This window comes from Aptenodytes patagonicus, chromosome 15, assembly GCF_965638725.1.
Source record: "Aptenodytes patagonicus chromosome 15, bAptPat1.pri.cur, whole genome shotgun sequence".
In the NCBI taxonomy this organism is placed as follows: domain Eukaryota; kingdom Metazoa; phylum Chordata; class Aves; order Sphenisciformes; family Spheniscidae; genus Aptenodytes; species Aptenodytes patagonicus.
In genome coordinates, this window is record NC_134963.1 from 14097777 (window position 1) to 14118973 (window position 21197).

A 21197-nucleotide genomic window follows, 5' to 3' on the forward strand; every position below is an offset into this window, starting at 1 on the left:
CCAGCCCCAGAGTACGTGGCCAGATCAGACCCTGGCTGTTATTTCTTCCATCAGTTGCTCACATTAGCACCTAAAAATCTGATGGAAATACTTTTCGAAGGGAAACCTCTGTGCGCTTGGAGTGGTCTCACCCCCTGATTGCACCGGGGTGATGTGATTTAAGAGGAAGCTGAAAAAGCAGCAATTGATTATCCGTAAAACAGGGTTATAATCCAATAAATAAATGATAAATCAGCGTGTCTCCTCTTAGCGAGGAGCTGGAGACCCGAAGTTCCCCTTGAAGGAGCTGAACAGAATATCCATTATTCAAACTGATCGCAGCTACCCAAGTGGAAAGAGCAGCTGTGCCTTCATGTTTCCTGACACTTTTTCTTGTGCGTTACACCATCCTCACTGAAAATGAAGTGATTTGGACTTGAGATAACTCATTAAGGAAAGGCAGGGATGGCTGTTTTCCAGATTACCTAACCCCTGTCAGTGCGGATCAGAACCCGACACCCAAGGAGCAAAGTGGGGTTACTTTGATACATCTCAAATTAATCCTTCTACTCCCAGTGAAATTGCTGCCCTGGTAGTTGCGAATTCCCCCAGCGCTCTGCTCACACAGCTTCACTAAACATTTGCGATGCGGTTGCACGGCCATCATCCTGTCTCCCCTACCCGCCGCTCCTGGAAGCATTGAGTCTCCAAGGCTTTAACTCCTCCAGAAACCTTTCAGGCCGCTGGAACCCAGGAATTACCTTCCGCAGAAACCCTGCCCGTTCCTCCCTGCCAAACAGCTCTGACGCCAACATGCACGCACACAATTCAGGGGCCTTAATGAGAGCGCTCACCAGCCTGGGCAGGGACAATAGGCATTTCTCATCACTCATCAGAGACAGTTGGAAAGTAGGACAGCACTTTATTTGGAAGCTCCGCTGGACCTGGAAAGCCACTTCCCTACAGGAGCCCCAGAATATGGTCCCCTCTGCGCTGGTCCAGAAGTTTCACTGAAGCATATGTGTCCGCTACCAGTTTCTTAAGCGGGGCAAGTGTCTTTTTTTTTTCCCTGGGAAGTCTTTCTTCCCCATTGTGTGACCACTGCACATTAAAAGGCAATCAATATCATTCCCATTGTTTACCCTGAAGTTTGATGCATGTCTTCCTGCTTTTACATCCTTGTTCTCACATTTTAGTGCCCCCCGGTTCCACCAAAGCAAGCTGATCTCTGGCCCGGAGCGAAGTGTTTCATGCAAAATGGCAGTTTCTGGTGCAGAATAGTTTTGTAATGAGGGAGGAGGCCAAAAACAGAAATAAGGATGTAATAAGACAAACTGCTTATGAAGAATAGCTGCGTGTGTGTGTAAGAGAGAGCAAAAGTGTAAGAAAAGTTGGAAAAGTGTGAATAAAACTATGAGACAAAATGTTAAAAGATTAGTTTTGTGCTTGCATGCATTTGCATATGAGTGAGCAAGCAGTGAGGCTAGCATATGAGAAAAGACGAAAACGCGGAAGCAAAATAGCTCAGTACATGTGTGCATGTGGGTATGTGAGGGAGGGCAACAGAAACCCAAGGAGACAAAGCAAGGGAGGCCTTGTGCCATGCAAACCAGCCCGCGGGTGCAGCCGGGGGAGGGCGACGGTTCATTTTTAAGAGCCCGCCTGCTCTGAGCGCAGCTACACGCACACCTGTAACACTCTGGGAAGTTTCCTACAAAAATGCCAGGCCTAACGCCACTTTCTTCTGAATGCCCAGCAGCCGGGTTCTCATTCGGAGTTCACTGAAAACACCAGGAGCCGTCATGTCGGTGTTGATGGCATTCTTGCACATACGCCCTCAGCCCCCCCATGATTATAAGCGAACAGAAGGAGGGTGGGCACGTAGGATTTCCAGAAGAGGCTCTTCTTTCTCAGGCTCTGAAGGAGAAACACTTTCAATTCCTATCTTTTCCTTTTTAACGCTGCTACTTGCATCCTCAGTGTTTCTCGTGCCCAGGCAGTTGGGGATCCCCTACACCCGCACACACACCCACACCCACACCCACACACACACACACACACACCCCCGCCGCTGCCCCACTCCCCCTGCCAGCCTTGGGAAGACGCTTCCCGGGGGAGGGGGGCCGGGCGGCTGCGGGGGACCCCTGGAGCCGAGCCCTGCCCGTGCTGCCGGGCTGCCCCCACCAGGTGGCACTCCAGGAGCGGCTTAGCGGCGCGACCCGGCCCCGGCAACGGCCCCTGGAACGGCCCCGGCCCCGGCTCCAGCCCCCCGGGCCGCGGGTGCACCCCCAGCAGCGAGGCACCCTCCTTTCCTCCTCCTAAACACGCGGGCTGCTGGCCACGGGGCATCCAGGTCCTGCCTGCTGCCGTCGTTTCACGAGTCCCTAATTTGATTGTGTCGCGGTTTCAGGACTGCGTGAGACGCGGGGCGAGGACGGAGCTCCCTCCCCGCCTTGCTCTGCCCGCTGCCCGCAGTCAGCCGGGGCTGCGCTGGGGGACAAGCCGCACGCACGGGAAACACTCTCGCACCGTCGGTCCATCCCCCTGAGAGCAGAAATTTGGAGCCGCGGGATGCCGGGTTCGGGGAAAAAGGAGGATGAAATTTATGCTTTATATCTCTCTTCCCCACCCCGCCCCCGGTTAAATATTTGGCAGAGGGAACAAACCAGCGAGCCGGTTGTAAAAGGGGTGTGAACACAAGCACCGGGGCTCCGGGCCGGCAGCCGAGCGGGGAGGCTCCCGCACGGCTCCCCGCTCCTCGAGGGGCGACGGGCAGGGACCCCCTCAAAGCTGCCCCGGGGGTGGCGAGAGAGCCCGGGGCCGCTCGGCGAGCTGGTGTTCGCAGAGCTGAATTTACCCAGGACACGCGGTAGCGAAGATAACGCAAAGCTGACCGAGACACAGATACCGAATACACCAGCCAGAGCCTCCCGGCCCCAGCCTGAGAGTATCGCTGTGCTCGGCCGGGCGGGACAGAGCCTGGGAAAGCCGGGGCCGCGGTGCCCCACACCGCACGCCTCTTGTGCGAAGCGAAAGGGGTGCCCCACAGCCTCATCCCTTCGCGTTATCTTCATATAACGACACATATATGTGTGTATTTGAACTATAGAAATAATTGAAACATATAAAGCTGCTTAGCGCTTTACACATACTAAATGCGGAGAGAGATATATCTAAATAAAGCAATATACAGCTACGGGGAGGCTCTGGAGCTATGCGCATGGTATGCCTGTAATCGCAGAAACGCGTGCGTGGAAACGCAGCCGTCGGAGTGCGGGTGTCGGGAGCTGCTGCCCGGGTGCACCCCCCGGTCCCCGCCGGCCGCTCCGTGCCGGGGACGGCGGCAGCTCGCCCGGCTGCCCGCGGACTCGGGCGGCTGCTGTTGCAGTTGGGTTTCTTTTTCTTTTTTTTTTCTTTCCCCCCCTCCGTAATTGCTAAGAATATTGGAAAACATCGCCAGGTTCATTAAATAAAGTCTCCGCTGGCCCAAGCCGCCGCTTTTCCCGGGAGCAAACCCTTCGGGGTGCGAACCAAAGCCCCGCTTTCGCAGACCGAAACAGCCGCGTTTTCGGAGGGGTCGTCGCTTGCTGCGCTCCCACGCGTGTTCCCGCCGCGTTTCACCAGGGAGCCTTCCCGGGACAAGTTATTCCTCCGCTTCTGGACAGGTTCCTGTTGAGAAATCATATTTAAAACAAAGCAAAGAGCCACAAGAAGACCACCACCACCACCACCACCACCGTGGTGCGGCTCTCGGGTTAACCCCCCCACTAATGACTGACGGCTGGTGCCACTGAGACAAATAAATACATCGTAAGGAGGGCAATGGGTCGCGAGTCGTTTTGGCCCTAAGGTGAGATTTAGCAATGACCGCCCATTAAAACAAGCTTTTCACTTTTCCTAGGGGTAGCCCCTACCCCCACCCGCTCCAGCAAGCGGAGCGGGGGAGCCTCCTGACCTGTCTTATATTTGTATTCAAGGTTTGGGAGGTTTTTTCTGTTTGTTTTTTAGCCCGGAGTCGGGAGAAATGGAAACCGGCTGAAATAGGACTCAGGAGAGCGGAGGAGTTAAAAAGCGCCCCTCAAAAATCCACGGGGAAGGCCACGAACGGGCAGCAGGGGAAAGCTGAAAAAAAAAGATAATAATTTTCAAGCAACCTGTGAAAAATAAATGCGAGAGCACCTGGGAAAAGTTTCACGGCGGAAGGGGAATAATCCTGCCAGAAGACCGCGGTGACAGGTTTCCCAAGGAGCGCGGTCGGGCAGCGCGATCGCGGGGGGCTGCGGCGGCGGGGGGCCCCTTCCCTGCAGAGCGACCAGCAACGTGACTCCACGTTTTGCACAAAAGCTTGGAGCAAACCCTTCCAGCTCCCTCCCTGCCGCCTCCTCTTGCCCCAAGAAAGGCTCCTTATTTCACCGATCCTTCGGTCCAGTCGGTGGGACACCCCCCCCCCCCCTCCGGCCTGTCCCCCCCTTCCCCGGAGCCGCTCCGCTCGTACCTTCACTGGAAGGAGCAGGTCCGGGGGAAAAAGCACCGCTGGCTTTTTTCTCTCGGGCTAATTTCCTTGTTAACTTTATTTGGTCAGTGGAGCTTTAGCGGCTTGCAAGCGAATAAAGCTTGAAAGGATTTCGGAGAGGAGAGAAGCCGGAGGCAGAGGGGGGCTGCCCCGGGAGGGGAGGGGGTCGGGGTGTCCGTGGGGTCGGGTCGGGGCTCGGCACAGCCCAGCCCGCTTGCCATCAGTGGTTTGTTTGTGGGGTTTTTTTTTTCAATGCCATGTTGAAAAGCGTCCTTCTCTAGGAAGGGCTTTATTTGGGGCAGTGAGGGAAGCTAAGTTTAGCGAGACCAACGTGAGGTTCAGCTGGAATTATGGCTGCGGTTACCTGCGCTAGAGGTCGAACTCTGTTTCGGCTGAGAGCGTTTAAAAAAAAAAAAAAAACCAAACAAAAAAGAAGTATTTTCTCCAAAATAATCAAATCATTAAAAAAAAAATTAAAAACAAAAAACAAAGTGGATTAGAAAAGGGAAAACCCAAAGGCGGTGACTGCGGGGCGGCTGCGGTCTGGGCTCCCGCGGAGGAGCGGTGGCAGATGAGGAGGGCGCAGACTCCCGAGCCCCGCAGAGCCCCGGTGCCCCGGCCGCTGCCCGCAGAGCCCCGCAGCCGGCCCGGCCTCGGGGCTCACCCTGCCCGCAGCGGGCGGGGAGGACCCGCCGCAGCCCTCCGCGTCGGGGCGAGGAGCTGGAGCCAGGAGTTACTACAGCGCCTTGAACGGCCACTTCAAGCTAAGGGCTTCGCCTCGCCGTGTTTTTACACGCCTTAATTGTTCGCTAATAATGCGGGGTTTTGGGAGAAGCACGTGGGAAGTTTGGGGCTGGCTGGGGAAAAAAACAAAAAAAAAAAAAACAAAAACCCCAAACCGACCCCACGAATCGTCCTCCGGAGCTGGCTCCCCGGGAGCCGCTGGCTTTTTCCCTCCGCCCGCAGTCAAAAGGCTTCAGGTGTAAAGGGCCGCCCTTGCACCGCTCGGGAGAGGGACGCACGGAGGGGCCGGCTGCGGGGAGAGGTCGGCGGGTCAGGGCGATAACGCGATGCGAGCCCCCGGCTACGCGGGCCGGAATGTCCCCGTGCGGGGCTGTTTGCCCTCCCGGCGTGTGTGCACAGTGTGTAAGGGGGCGAGGGCTCGGGGGTGCCACCGTGCCCCTGGGGACGGGGGGGTCCTTTGCAAGGCGCGGCTGTAGGTGCCGAAGTAGGGAGGTTGTTTTTCCCGCCCCGTTTCCTCACACCCCCCCCCCCAAAAAGCTCACCCCAACCCAGCCGTCCCGGCGCCTCCAGCACGGATCCGCCCGGCCGGCTGCCCCCGCTGCCCCCCCCCCCCCGGCCCGGCCCGCCCCGGGCGCGGCTCCCCGGAGCCGGGGTGACAGGGACCGGCGGGCGGAGAGGAGCGGGGCGGTCTCCGCAGGGTGCCACGGCTGCTCGCCCCCCCCCCCCCCCCCCGCGTTAAGCACCAGCGCCTCAAGGCAATCGCCACATCAGACCATTTACCCTCCCGAGACAACAAACAACCGGTCCGTCCGTCCGTCCGTCCGTCTCTCAGCCCTGGCCAGGCCAGTGCGTGTCCGTGCGTGGAGCAGCGCGCTCCGGTGACCGGTTTGCAGCGCTCCTCGCAACCGGGCTTCCCGGCAGCAGGAGCTGCAGAAACGGGGGGAGGCTGCGCCCTGCCTACGCCCCCCCCTCCCCGCCGCACACCCACGGGCACACTAAGGCGCTTGGGGTTCGCCTTGGCCCCGCTCTTGTGGGGGCTTTTTTGGGGGCGCGCGTCCGAGGGCGGCCCGGGCCCCGCTGCCCACCCGGGGCGCGCAGACCCCGCGGCTCGGGCTCCCACCCGGGACGGGGGTGTGCGCTCCTGCAGACACACGGCTGCTAAATTTCAAGCAACTCCTCTCTTTTTTCTTTTCTTTTTTTTTTTTCCCCTTCCCCACCCCCCCCCCTTCCCTTCTCCCGAGCCCTCTCTCTGCCTTCCCAAAATCGTTTCCCGGTGCAATCCTGCAGCCCGGGGCGAGGGAGGAGGCGGGATGGTCCCTGCTTCCAAGACTTTTACGAACAATCGTTAAAGAAATCAACCTTCCCCCCCCCCCCCCCCCCTTCCCTTGTGCGGAGGCCGGAGAGGTCCCTTTGATCTGCGAGGCCTGGCGTGCTCCGAGCCCGCACGCCGGCTGTGTGCGGGGAGGGGGCCCGGCCGCCGCGGGACCCCCCCGAGCCGGGACATGAAAGGGGGGGGGGGAAGAAGAAGGGCGGCCAGGGTACGGGAGATCGACCGAAGGGCTTAAATATTTCATATTCCTGGAAGCTGTCAAGGCCAAAAACAACAACACGCCTCCCGCCTCCCTCCCTCGGAGTGTTTGCAGAGGGCAGGAGCGTGTGTGCGTGCGAGGGGGCCGGGAGGCTGGGGGGGGGGGGGGGGGAGAGGGTCATAAATTTTCACTTGTAATCAATCAAGAATTAACTAATAGCGGAGCGTGGGCCGAGCGGGCCGGCAGGACGGCGGCGGCGGGTGACCGCACCGCCGGGCCCCGCGGGGGTGTCGGTGTCGGTGTCGGTGTCCTCCCCGGGCCGCTGCGGCTCCGGTGCCCACCACCACCACCCCCCCCCCAACCACCACCCCGGCCCGGCGGTGCGGCCGCAGCCCCGCGCTCCTGCCCCGCTTTCCCGGGAGCTTGGACTCGGGGCTAAAACTCCTGCGGCTAAAACCCAGCTCTGCTCCCAGCAAAGCCAGCGGCGAGCTCCGCCGCGCTGCCCGGTCGGGGGTCGCGGGGGGGATGCCGGCTCGCCTCCCCCCGCCCCTCCCCACCCCCCACCTCCCCCGGAGCCACCCTCCCGGTGGGTGCCGTGCCCCCCTCCCACGGGCCGTGGGTCCCCTCGGGGGCCGCTCCGCACTGCTCGGGCTGCCCGAGAGGTGGCGCCGGCGCCCCGCCGGACCCCCCCCGCCGCCGGACACCCCCCCACCCAGCGCCGGGTCGCCTGCATCAGCCATAAAACCATTGAGGATATCAAGACAGGCGCCAGGTGAGTAATAGACAGGATAATCCAGAGAGATTGCTCGCTGTTTACCTCCATCCGCAAGCGCCACAAGAGTTACTCATTAACGTTACTATATACAAATAAGATACACAAGAGATAAAGCCATTTGCAAGTCAGGGTTACACCTGCGGTACACGGATTTCTTGCAAGGGCATGGAGAGGGGGAGGTCAGCATTAGGCCCGTGGAAGTGGGGGGGTTAAATCAATCAGGCTGCACCCTCAGCCTTAAAAAAAAATAAAATAAAATAAAAATAAACGGTGACCTCCGGTTTTGCGGCGCCCCGGGGCTGCCGGTGCCCGCCTGGCCTGCGGAGCGGCTGCCGGACTCCTGGGCCGGCAGGAAAGCGAGGCGGGGGGGGGGGGGAGGCTGGGGGGGTGTTTGCTTTCCTCTAAACATCAGCAGCGAATTTCCTCGCCAGCTACGAAAATCTCCCTCCCACACAGACCGTAACCGCTCTCCCTCTGTAAGAGAGATTTGGGGGACAAGCAGCTGGGGAGGGGGAAAAAAAAATAGAGGTTCCCCCATCGTTCCTGAAGCCAAATAAATTGGAGAGCGAGGTGGCTGGGGGGTCTGTAACGCAGGGGAAGGTGCCTCTGCGCTGCCTCTAAGGTCAGAGCTCAGAGCAGAGGAGAAAGTTGAACGGCGTAGCGAAGGATGGGTTTACAGCCCGGAGGGGCTGCAGCGGCCGGCCCCGCCGCTTTGCTCCCCCCCCCCGGGGCCGGGTAACACCCATCCCCCCCCCGGAGCAGCCCCAGCTTCCACCCGCGGGGAGGATCCGGGTGGAAACCGGCTTGCGGGGCTGCAGCCCGAAGGCCGGCTGCCCGCAGACGCTGCCTGGTTCTTGGGGGTGGGGTGGGGGGGGTTTAGCGTCTTTTGCCAGACCCGACGCCACCTTTATCCCTAAAAGCCCCACCTCGCCCAGGCCAGCTCAGGGGAGCATCAGCTAAAGTGACATTTCCAGCAGCCATCACCTTGGGCCACCCGAGGATGGGGGAAGAGGGAGGGAAGGAATCCTGCTCAGCCCGAACCTTTCCCCCGCTGCAAGCACCGTGGACTTAAAATACACAAACCCACCGGCCCCAAGCTGAAATGGGAAGGGTCCCGTCCCCCCATGAAGGGGACTTGAGCAGGGTTTGATGTGCATGGCGGAGGGGTGGGGTGGGGGTGGGAGGGGTGGGGGGGGGTGTCCCGCTTGTTAAAAAGTCGGGGGAAAAAAGCTTTATCGCCACTTTGACCCACTGGCCCTCTCTTTATCTCGCCGGCGCAGGAGCCGGGGGCCACGGGCCGAGGGGCAGGCGGAGTATAAAACAGGATACAGGCTGGAAGTACATCCTTATAATATTTATTACTGGCGGAGGATGAATCACTTTCCAATATACGGCCACTAACTGTTGAAGGGAGGAGGGGGGGGGGAAATCTCTTTAACAAGGAGAAATATGTATGTTCTGCTAAAGGATGTGTTCACGGACTGGCAAAGGCACAGGCAGGGGCTGCCAGTTCTCCTCAGTTCTCTCCTCGGTGACCTCCCAGGCCACTGGTCCAGCCTGCAGCCTGGATGCCTGTCCCCGTTTCAGCCATTTTCTAGCTGAATCTCAACATATCATCAGCCCGAGGGTGAGAAGGGGCGACTCCAAGGGAGGGGAAAAATAAAAGAAACAACCAGCGTGTATTTCCAGGTGATAACTAACTGGAAAAGCCAATTCCTCTGCCCGGACGGGAGGGGAAACGAGCCCAGCAACACCATCAGCTCCTGAGCACTTTACCTGGAAACTTTGGAGAAGGGCTCTGCATTAAAATTTAACCGATCTATTCTCTAATTCTTCACTTTTGCGTTATTAATTTATGACAGATAAAAGCATAGCTGAGCCTTTCTCATTAACTTTTCAAACGCCACTTAATATTCTTCCATTAAAAGAGGTGACTTAGTAGCCTCTGGATCGACTTTAAAAGCGAGAGGGATGAAGGCGGAAAAGGTACATTAAACAGCCTGCTTAAAACTCGCGCTTCCCCACCAACAATTCCAACGACACCATCCCGACTGGTTCGTACTAGCTCCTTCCAGGAGAAATATCTTAATATTGGGAAGGGGATGGGGGATGGAGGAGAAAGGCAGAGGAGGGATATATATCTTTCAACCCCTCCATCCTCCCAGGCACTTTCGGGAGGGTTGGGGTGAAGGCATTTCACAGTACGCCCGAGACATTTCAATAAAAATTTATTGAAACTTCAGTGACTTTTAAAAGGGGGGGGGGGAAATTACAGAAAAAAAAAAGTCAAGAACTTCTCAACATTTATATAACACAAAATATACCTTCATTTTTTTTTTTTTTCCTTTGAACCAGCTCTGAGCACCTGACTTTCGAGCCAAGAAAATATGCACTCACTCAAACAAAGACAACAATAAGCACAGTAGTAAAACTCCATCGTGGGGTTGGTTTTTTGACACACCGAGGAACCGGGGGAAAAAAATAATACAAAGTAAAGAAAATCCTAGAATCGTCATCTTTTTTCTCTCAAGCCACTGGAGAAGCCTGTTGTCGTCTATTAACGTATATAATTTTTTTGTTGTTGACATTTTATACGGAAAGTAGCACTTCGAACACTGAAGAAATCGAGGATTAAAAGCTACCATGGCACGTCGCTTTTTCTTTTTCTCTCTTTTGTTTTTTTTTTTTTTAAAGGTCTTTTTGGTTAATTTTGTTTGTTTCTGCTTTGCTTTTTGCATTCGGCTCCTTTGCAAAAGGACGAGGTCAGGTTTTCTGGGGTGAACTCCGATTTAAAAAGTGAGCCGTCAGAAATGGGGGGATTTCTCCTCTGGGTCGGGGTGCATGTTTAAAGGAATTACGAACTTGAAATGAAACCGACTAAAAATAAAAACAGAAGGGGGAAAAAAAAGACAGCTGCAGTCGTATTTACAGAGATATGTACAATGTCAATAAATTAAAGTTTAATTTCGAGTATTCATATTCCACGTATTTACAAGAGTTATCAAATAATTACATAAATACTTTGTTTTAATAATAGTGTCCGCTCTTTTCTTCTTCTCAGTATGTTTAAACCTTGTTATTGCATATACAATTAAAGAGGGAAAGCTGTGATAAACCTACAGTCGAGCTACAGGGGTTTTTAGATAAAATAAATTCACTTTTTTTTTTTTCTTTCCAGCTACACTTCTTATTGTTGTTGCTACAGGGAGGATGTTTAAGGTAGAGGGACGAGGGTCTTATTTTTGTTTTTATTATTATTATTAATAATTTTTTCCCTGGGATTTGTAACGAGCATCAAAAATAAACAACAAAACCCCACCGAAATAAAAAAATAACCCCCCCAAAAAAAGCAGACTACTACGGAACATGCAAAAAAAAGCCACCGACTGGCTCTCAGACATCACAATAACATTTTAAACACACAGCTTCCCTTAATATTGACTAAGGCGGTTGTTGTTAACAACCCACCCAGGAAACAACTGTTGAAGAACCAATATGCGAGTTACTTACACGCTTTTCTTTCGGAAAGAAAAAATCACTTCTCTTGCTTAATTTTTATTCATACGTTTGTTTGACTTTTTTTGTTTTATTTTTGCTTTTAGGTGTTTTTTTTTTCTTTTTTTCTGGGTGGTTTTTTTTGGTTTTTTTTGTTTTTTACACAGTTTAAAAAAAAAAAAAAAGAAAGAGAGGAGGATGCCACAACCCCGCCGGTGACCCGGCCGGGCCAGCCTGCTCCCTGCGAGCAGCCTCCGACCCAGCTCTCCCACCTCGGCTCCGCTCCCCCATCCCCGAGCCTCTCCCTACCCTCACCCCCCTGCTTCGCCAGATACCTTTTTGCTGATAAGCGCGCACGCAACGCCGGGGGATTTTATATATATTAAAAAAAAAAATAGAAAGGGGAAGAAAAAAACAAAATTAAAGAGGGTGATAAAAAAACAACTCGCGGGTGGAGGATGTGGTTTCTTTCAAACAAAGTGCACTGCGAGACTGAATTGAAATGAGCTCCCGGAGGCCGGGGGGGGGGGTTACGGGGAGCCGCTGCGGGATCTGTCCTGCTTGGGGTCGAGCCCGCTGACCAGGCGCTGGATGTTTTGCAGTTCGCTGGTGGCCGCCTCCTTGTCCGCGCCCAGTTTGGGGGAGAGGGAGACGGAGCCGGAGGAGAGGGTGGACGAGCGGCTGGTGAGGTCCGAGGCGGAGTCCAGGGGCACGGAACCGGGGCTGGTGGTCAACCCCCCCGCTTTCCCCTCGCCAGAGCCGGCGGCCAGGCCGGGCAGGGCGGTGGTGAGGAGGCTGCTGCCGTCGGGCAGGGGGACGGGCAGCGGGTAGGGGCTGTAGCGGAGCCGCGGCCGCACGGCGTTGAGGAAGGGGTGCCGGTGCACCGAGCTGGAGGCGGCGCTGGAGGCGGCGGCCGCCGCCGCCATGTAGGTGTAGGGGTAGGGGAAGAGACTTCCGAAGGGAGACATGGCCAGGCCCTGCGGGAGGGAAGGAGAGAGAAAGGAAAGGGTTACCGGCCTGCACGTCCCCTCCCGGGGGATGCTCCACGGCACCCCCACGCCAGCACCCACCCCCCACCCCCCACGCACACGCCGGTGGGAGAGTTGACAGCGGCCAAGCTGCTGCCGCCCACGGGAGGGGACGAAGACCCGTCCTCCCAGTGCCGAGGCCAAAACCACCCGCTCCCCCCCCGAGGCAGACCCTGCCGAGGCTCTGCCCTGCACGGCCCCCACCCCGCCGGCCCCCCTCCCGTTGGGGGGGGGGGGGTCGTGGCCCAACGGGGGCGAAATGAAATAAGGGCCGCGGTGTCTCCCCCCCCCCGACTCTCTTCCTCCGCGGGGAGATTTTCCTTTCGCTGGGGCAAACGCTCTGTCCCCGCAGGTATAGCCGCCACCCCCCGCAGGGCAGCCCAGGGCGTCTCTTCCCCCCCCCCTTCCCGCTCCCCCGACGGCGGCTCCGCTCCGCAGGCTGCGACGCGCTCCGCACCGCGGAGCTGTGCGCTGGGATTGCCCCGGGGGAGCCGCCAAGCCCCCCCCTCCCCCGGGGGGGCAGAGGCCTGGCCCCGGCACGGTGTCCCAGGGAGCACAGGAGCTAGAGGACAGCGGAGCGGGTGGAAGAGCTCCGGGAGGTCAAGGTGGGGCACCACACACCCCCCGCCCCCCACCCTGGGGCTTTTCCACCTCCGACTTTCCCCCAAACCCGGCGCCTGCCCCTGCAGAGAGAGCCGGGGGGGGGGGGGGGTGCCGGGACCCCGCAGCGAGGAGGCTAAAGGGGGTGTCCTGGTGCCCCCCCTTCCCCTGGGACGGAGCCCCCCTGCTCCGGAGTTGCAGCGGGGGGGAAGGGGGGGTGCGGTACCTGAGAAGCCAGGACGTGCTGCTGCAGATGGAAAGGCAAAGCAGCCGCCGATGCTCCCGAGAGTCCCTGGGCCGCCGCCGTGGCCATGACCGTGTTGTCCAGTCCCGAGACACCGGCGGATGCCCCGGAGACGGTGGCGAGCAGGGGACCCATACCCGCGGCCATGCCGGAGAAAGCCCCCCCCATGGCGAACTGCCCGGGGTGCAGCAGCAGCGGGTGCCCGTTCCCCAGCGGGTTGAAGAACTGCTGGCCGGCCAGGGCAGGGGGGAAGCCGAGGTTTTGCAAGTGTCCCTGGCTCAGGTGGGCCGTGCTGTCGGTCTGGACCGTGAGGGGGGCGAAGGGCTCTTTGCCCAGCAGCCGGTTCTCATCTACTTTGGGACCATCCCTGAGGGGGCTTTTCAGTTCCTCGCCGCTCAGGCTTCCCCCCCGGGTGCTGGAAGAGATAGTAGCCGGGCTGTGCCGGGAGTCCGGAGGGGCTTTCTCCGTCCTCTCTCGGCTCCGGCTCCCCGCTGAGTCACCGGGGAAAAAGTGACTTTTGGAGGGGCTGCCCCCCTTCTCCCGGGGGTCGTCTCCCGCGGCCGCGGCGGAGCTGGCCGGCGCTGGGGTGGTGGCGGTGGTCGTACTGATTTTGCCCGACTCGTTGGTTTCTAGCAAGGGATCGTCTTTGCTGTCAGCATCGCTGTCTCCCTCGCTGGGGCAGAGATCTGCAAGACAAAGGGAGCCCGGGGCTGGGATCCGGCACTGCACGTCCCTAAACCCCCGTCGGGCCGGGAGAGGGGGCAGAGAGGTTTCCCGGCCGGCCAGAGATTTAAATGCAAATACTTCCTTTTTTTATTATTATATAAATAAATGCGCCCCCCCGGCTCCCACCGCCCGCCCCATCCAAGGCAACCCGAGTTTTACACAGCGCAGCAAAACCGGCTGCGAAACAAAGCGGCGACCCGGAGAAGCGACACCCTCCCCCCCCCCCCTCCCCAGGCCGGGCGGGCCCGGGGCCAGCGGCTCCGCTCCGCCGGGGCTGCCCGGGGCAGCGGCGAGCCCCCGGGGAGCCCCCCCGGCCGCGGCAGAGGCAGCGGAGCGGCAGGGACAGCGGCGTCCTCCCGGCGGGGTTGGAGGGCCTTGGGGATGTGTCTCCTAAGAACTTTTCCAAAGTTTTCAGCCCTTTCAACGGGCAAACTTTGAAAACACACACACACACACCGACCTCCATCACCCTCTGGACCCCCCCCTTCCTCCTCCTCCTCCCCAAACGCATGCACGGCTTCGCCGGATTCCTCTGCACTTCATCTCCTAATTTCAGCGCCCCAGGTGCGAAGCTCTGGTTTGCTTTTCGGGTCCCCTCCCAGCTCCGCTCCCCTCCCCTCAGCTCGGCAGGACTTTAAACAAACGAGTAAAGCAACAACAAAAAAGAGGTTGTTTCCTCCTCCCCCTGCACCCCCCGCCCCTGGATGGATTAATACATGTGAGAGAGCTGCAGACAGCTCCCAGCCCCGCACGCAGAGAAATCGAGGGTGACTTTTCTATAACAAAGTTCGGGACTGTATCCAGGGGAAAGATCCTTCCTCTAATAACAGATTCAGAGAGGAATATTAATGGAGTGACTCCAGTTTTGAACTTTTGCCCCGTGGTCTGTCTTTGCTCCCTTGACTCAGAGCTGGCTCCTTTCTGAACCGAGGAGGGGAGGAATGAACGTGCAGTGGGAGGAGAGGGAGGCCGGGGGGCGAGGGAGAAGGAGAGAAAGAAAGTGCGAGGGGAGCAGTGGGAAGGGCAGAGAGGGAGAAAGAGAGAGAAAAAGAGGGGGAGAGGGAAAGAAAGGGAGAGAAAAAGAAAGAAAAAGGAAGCAAGCAAGAAGGAGAGTGAGAGAAGAAGGGAAAGAAGGGAAAGAAGGGAAAGAAGGGAAAGAAGGGAAAGAAGGGAAAGAAGGGAAAGAAGGGAAAGAAGGGAAAGAAGGGAAAGAGAGAGACAAATAAAAAGATAAAGAGTGCACGAAGGACAGAGAGGGAGGGGAAAAGAAAAGAGATAAAGAAGAGAAAGAAGCAAGATGAAAGAGAGAGGAGAGAAGAGAAGAGAGCAAAGAGAGAAAATGGGAAAAAAGAGAAAAGAAAGAAAGATAAAGGAAGGAAAGAAGGAAGGAAAGAAGGAAGAAACTCTGGTGCCAGAGGGCAGCGGTACAGGCCGGGATCCGTCCCCCCGCAGAGCAGGCGCCCAGGCTCTCCCCGGGGGAACCCGGGGGGCCGCAGCTCTCACCTTTGAGGCTGGAGGTGCCGACGGCGGGCACGGCGGGGCAGGAGGACTGGGCGAAGCACTTGAAGGCTGTCTGCTCGTTGGACGACTCGTCCGAGGTGGGGTTTTCCTTCTTCTGCCTCTCGTCGTACACCCGCATGGACTGCAGGGTCAGCTGCTTCCTACGGGCAGACGCACCCGCTGGGCGAGCGGACCCCCGGCAACCCCCCCGGGCACCCCTTTCCTCCCCCCGGCACCCCCTATCCCTTCCCCAGCCCCTTCTTGAGTTCCTCTTTGGGGATGACTGGGGCAGGGGAATTAAGGGCCAAGGTCCCCTCGAGGGGGGAACGCGTTTCTCGCAGGCAGGACTTGGCTGCTAATAAGAGATTTCTTGGAAGCGGTGAGCAGCTCCTCAGCAAGGGCAGATATTAAAGACAAGGGGCGGAGGGGAGAGGGAAGCATTCCCTGGAGATTAGCTTTTAAAAGGCGAGGATGTTCCAGAGATATGAGCCATCTTAATGGTTGCTAAGATTGCTAGGAAGTGGTTATTTTGTTAGGCACTTTATGTAATCTTTTCACCAACAATTAACCCGGAGTAAAAATCTATTTATATTTAGAGAGAAATTAGAAATCATTTCCGTCCTGTGGCTCCAGCGTTGGCTTTATTTTCACACTGACGGACAAGAGGAGCTGGCGCGCGCACGTGTGTGTGTGTGTGTGTGCTGGGCTCAGTGCTGGGCAGGGAGAAAGGCCTCTTGTTTTACATTACATTCCCCCCCCCCCCTTTTTTTTAAACAAAAAAACCAGACAGATTTATTCATTATCTGAACCTGAGTGCAAATGGCTAAAATATCCCGTCTGCTGTAACAAAACAAAGACGTATCCCCCATCAAAGGAAAAAAAATCATCCCTTTCTCTATTTTCTCCAATGTTAAAAATAAAAACCTTGAGTCCAATTAAAACGAGTTCTGTCCGTCTGTCTACCTGGGGCACAAACTGTGTCCTGCTGCTTTTGGAAAAAATAAAGAATCTTCTACCATTAATTACTTCCATATTCACGAGACACCTCTGTCAAAACAGTTTATTTATATGTTTCTCCTCCACACTTTAGTCTTTTCGATACAGTCCCCGGGAAAATGCCAGAGGAGATTCAACCGGCGGTCAGCTCTGCCCTCACTTCTCCCTCTTTCCCAGTCCAAATACAAACTACAGTGTAATCTTCCCCTCAAAAAATTAAGGGAAACTTCTTTCTCCGGTGATATTTGCTTAATGCACCAACATCCCTTTGGCCAGCCATCCCCTGCGATGTAAAAAATAAACGTGGAAAGCAGGAAAGAATTCCCATGCAATCAGTTTGGCGTTATTAACGACAAGATCCTTTTGAATTTTGCGGGGGGGGGGGGCACAAGTGTGGTTTGGAGGCAAGGCGAGGTGATTTTGACCTCTGCTCATGTTCTGAGATTTATGCACAAAAACCAAACAAGGCGCTTATATATAATCTATCCAGACTCACCTTTTTTCCCTCCTTCCATTCCCGGTGTCCCGAAAACCTTTGGCAAAGGGGTTGTTGTCAATTTTTAACTGAGTGATCTATAGGATGGAGAAAAAGAAAAAAAAAACACAACAGGGAAGGGGTTGGGGCAGAAATAAGGAGATTTTGTATTAAAAACAACAGCAAAAAAACCCCTCTCCCCAGTTCCCCCAGCGCCGGCAGGACCCCGGCAAGAGCAGGACAGGGGCAGGGGGCAAAGGCCCCTGGTTTTGGGATGAATCTCCGTGTTTTCGCGAGCCGGTTTGGAGGCAGCTCGCACCCAATCCCCCGGCCGGGCTGGGCGGTGACCCGGGCTGTGGTGGCAATAAAAGAGCCCCGTGTTGCTGCCACCGCATCGGAATTAATTTGGCCGTGCAATGCGATCCATGCAAGTTATGCCTGCGCTTAAAACTCCTTAAATGCCATAATTAAACCGCAAAGGAATCATACCCACCCCCTTGCTATAATAAAATACTTTATATAATTGCATTATGCTCCGCATCCGCGTGTGTGTTGGAGCACTTGGGGGTGCCAGGAGCGAGCTGATTTTTTTTTTTGGGGGGGGGGGTGTCCAAGTTTTTTGGTGAATGCTTGGGGGTTTCCTCGGGGTTCGGGTAATCGCTGGGAATGGCTGCTTCTTCCTGCCTTTGGAGGGATGGGGGGGGGGGGTGCAGGGCACCCCGCAACTCCCCGTGCCCGCGCGTACTATGCGCGGAGGCAAATTCAAAGCCCGGCCGGGGGCCTCCCCTCGCTCTAACGGGATGCGGACGGCGGGGACGGGATGCCGCCTGGCCCGCCGCCCCGCTCCCGCTCCTGGACCGGGCTGGAAGCGCCGCAACCCTCCAATTTGAGAGGAGAGCAGGACCCCGAAGAGCAAACCCCTGCCTGCGGCTGAGCGCGGGGTAGGACCGGCCCCGGCTCCCGAGTTACCCTCCCTCTGCCCCCCCCCGCCGCACACGCGGATCAGGAAAAGAGCAGGAAAACCCGCTGCTAAAACCAGCAGGACTTTTAATCCAGGTGATCCTGGCCGTGCCTTCTGACCTGCCGGCGAGGCGGCTCCCACAGCGCCGGAGCCGAGGGCTCCCCCGCCGCTCCCGCACGCCGCTTTCCAGGCGATTTCATGGCAATCAGACAAATATGCTCATTTCTGTCCTTCAACCACGCCGGCCCCAGCTGATAGACCAGGGCGAACAGCCCTGCTGATAAGTCCCAAAGCAAAGTCTACTCTCTGTACACACATTTTCTTTCCGTTTCCTTGCAAGCGCCCGGCCGCAGAAAGAGAGGAAAATAGCCCGAGCTCCGAGGGAGAAGTGGCTTTTGGAAACGGAGGGCAGAAAGGTGCAGACCCCCCCCTCTTCACCCCTTAATTTTTAATAGTCAAGGATGTGAGGGGGCAGAGAGAGGCACGGGGAAGCTGCAGCGAGTGGGCGCTGCACATCCAGACCCTCTGCGCTCAACGCACACGCACGCAAAGTTATAAGTTATAGACAGAAAAAAATCAAAGCCCCTTTTTTGGCTCCTTCGCTTCCTTCCACTTGACTTAATTATCATAAATTCGCCATTTGCCACTCTCCCAAATATACCACCTTCGTCGCAAGCGACAATAAACCAGCAGAAATCCAAACGCAGCGTCTGCAGCGCTGCAAAACTTTCTCACACTGGCTCTTTCAGACCTTCCAGCTAAATTCAAGCGAGATACCCCTCTCTGATCAGAGCATATTTCTGCACCACAAAAAATAATAAAACACTGCAGGATGCAAAAAAAAAAAAAAACCATAATATAATAATAATAGGAACCAGACGTGCACTCCAGCCTTATTGCCAATTGCTGTTAAAGGAGCTAAAACAGCACAAAGGCCAGGAAGAATTACAAAATCTCCAGCCACGCTGCTCTCCCCCCTCTGTCTTTCGACACACGGAGCCGATCCTTTTTTTTTTTTTTTTTTTTTTTTTTCCCTTCCCCTGATGCGTCTTAGATTAAATCCACACTGAAAGCAGCGATCCCCACCCCATCCTACCCCTTTCCCCATACCGGGGAGCGACAAAACCCCTAAACAGCCCCCCCCTCCCCCGCCCCGGACCTCCCTTTTAATTGCCTTCCCCGAGGTCGGTATTAGGAGAGTGCCCGACCCCCTCGCCCGGCGCCTTCCCGAAGTTGGATCAAGGAGGTTTTGGGGAAAAGACGAGGGGGGGAGAGAGAGGGGAGCGGGATGGGCTTCGTGATTTTTAAGGGAACAATGCAGAGCAAAAGCTCTCTTAAAAGCCAAAACACGTAAAACAAATCCTTTCTTAATCTCCTTACCTTATCATTCTGGTATGCGGTCACTGCGATGAATTCAGTCTCCGGGAAAACGTAGGTCCTGAACGTGCTATAGGGAAGCTTGAGAATATCGTTTGCTCGGACGATGTGGAACCGGGGCTGGTACTTGTGCATGGAGTTTAAAATGGTCTGGGGGGGGGGCAGCGGCCGGCAGCAGAGGGCAGAGGGGGGGGGAAAGAAGACGGTCAGCTGGAGCAGCATCCCCGCCTCGCACTTCCCCCAGCCATCGGCACTTTCTCCTCCTAATTTGCCTTCCCTCTCCTTCCTCCCCTCACTCCTCCTCCCCGCCGAGCACACTCCAAACACACGCACACTCCTCGCAGCATCCAACAAAAAGCACTGACAGCTCCAGCTCGCCGGGGTTAGCCTCTCCGCTGGACCTCTCGGAGGGGGGTTAAAATCCCAGCAGAGCTCTCCTAGGAGAGGGGGAGAAGCTGTTTGGGCTCCGGCCGCAATGTCTTTTGATTTCAACGTGAAAAAAATAAAATAAAATAAAATCGAGTAAAGAAGCAGCAGCAGCTACAATAGCAACACCACCACGAGAGCCTTGGCTAGGTCTAATTGCTTGCCCCAATCCACTTAAGGCCTTCTGCGAAAGGCAAAAATGTATCGTCTAATCAAATCAGAGCCAGCAAATGCAATCTTCGGCACATTAGAGATCCCCCGACCGCGGCCACCACCAGCAACCCCCGGCTCCGAGGCGGAGGCTTGCCCAGGAATAGAAAGAAATGGCAAGGATCGTCAGAGCACTTATCAGCAGGTTTGTTTGATTTCACTCTTAGGGTAAGTTTTTATCTCTGCACACCCGGTAAATGTAAAGGAGTGGACAGACATGAATGGGCAACTTGACCTCCGATTTTGGTCCCTGTTTATTTTCACTCCGGCTTGCTTTACATTATCCAGATTAATATATATTTAAATGTTTGCATACTTAGGCCTTTAAGCCCTTTATACACACATGCATATCGTTTTCCTACGCTTAAAAAGGGTGATCGACTTTATTAAAAAAAAAAATAGATATATAAAGTCACCACAGCTCCGAGAAATATCGAGTTGCACTATCCTGGAAATATATCTCTCAAGTTAATGCTGAATGGCACGGAGAGGTTACAGAATAAACTCGAGCGCTTAATCCTGACCTCAGCCATAGAAAAAAAATCAAGGAATGTTATAAACCGGACAGATGCTCGTCCCCCGTGTGCAGGGGGGGTATTTATTCCCCCTTTTCCCCGCACTTCGGCCTCCCGCCGGGGCTGCGGGCACGGCTCCGGCCGAGCAGCCGCCGCGCTCCCGGCCAGATCCCCCCCGCCGGGACCCACCGCTCCGGACAGGCAGCGAGGGAGGGAAAGGGGGGGGCAAAGGAAGGTGTAAAAGGCACTCACAAATCCGTGCTTGTCAGAGATGTTGTTAGTGAGCTTCAGCTTGTGAAAGGTGACGACTTTGGACATCCATTGTTCGCCGGTGGCCGGGCTGTCCGGGTGGATGTACATTCTCTTTGGCATTTCAGGGTCAGCTTTGCCGGCTACCATCCACCGGGAATTATGGAATTTGTACCTACAATCATCAGCCGCCACAATATCCATCAATAAAATGTACTTGGCCTTTTTATCCAGTCCAGTGCATCTCACTTTAAATGGAGGAAACATTCTCCTACGGGCAGAGAGAGGGAGGGGGGATATAAAGAAAAGACAAGACGAAAAGAAAATAAAATTAATTACAGCGTTTAAATAAGCTCCTGAATCTCGGTAGCGCGTTCACCGAGCAATCGCTTCAGCTCTCAGAAACAGAAAAGTCGTGTCCGTCCCCCCCTCCCAGCAAAAGGGCTTCCCCCCGCCCCCAGCGAAAAGGTTTCTCAAACGCTTAAAAGTTTCAGGAGAAAATGGTCCCTGGGATGGGAGGCGGAGGGGAGAGGTACGTGTTCCCTAGAAATCAGCAGGCGCCTACCCTCTGCCATTCCTAAACAGCAAAGCCTCATTTGGGGCTCTCAGACCTCTCATTATTTTCCTTTTCGCCTGCTAAACAAAGAAACGGGAACAGATCGCGCCCCGATAAAATAAATGCTCCGCGTTATTCTAACCGGCTGCACCGACGAAGAGCGGAGAGGGGAGTTTTTCACTTTGCAGAGGAGGAGAAAAAGAACTACAGTGAGGGCAGGGTGGCTGCCGTGGCTCTCCCAGCGCTGCAGCCTCCCGGTGATCACCCGTTCGTGCCGAGGGCTCTCTGCAAACCCCGCT

The 21197-nt window shown here is 56.0% G+C and overlaps 1 protein-coding gene and 1 long non-coding RNA gene across 3 annotated transcripts in view; both read right to left on the reverse strand.

Annotated features, from left to right (window-relative positions):
- The window catches only part of TBX3 (T-box transcription factor 3), a 120604-nt gene that overhangs the window by 97443 nt on the left and 1964 nt on the right, over positions 1–21197 (reverse strand). Inside the window, exons 2-7 of one of the 2 annotated variants that reach the window (XM_076352519.1) lie at positions 20346–20613; positions 18946–19092; positions 16626–16702; positions 15137–15294; positions 12890–13593; positions 11502–12012 (exon numbers count right to left, since the gene is read on the reverse strand). In XM_076352519.1, coding sequence (XP_076208634.1) covers positions 11566–12012; positions 12890–13593; positions 15137–15294; positions 16626–16702; positions 18946–19092; positions 20346–20613 — 1801 coding nt within the window. In that variant the 3' untranslated portion in view covers positions 11502–11565. Of the gene's footprint in view, positions 1–11501; positions 12013–12889; positions 13594–15136; positions 15295–16625; positions 16703–18945; positions 19093–20345; positions 20614–21197 lie in introns of those variants that run through there. The other variant, XM_076352520.1, reaches the window with a different exon arrangement.
- On the reverse strand, positions 3107–6178 carry LOC143167407 (uncharacterized). Its single transcript, XR_012996546.1, has 2 exons — positions 6017–6178; positions 3107–3648 (listed from the first exon to the last, which is right to left on the reverse strand). It is a non-coding gene; the product is annotated as an uncharacterized LOC143167407 (long non-coding RNA).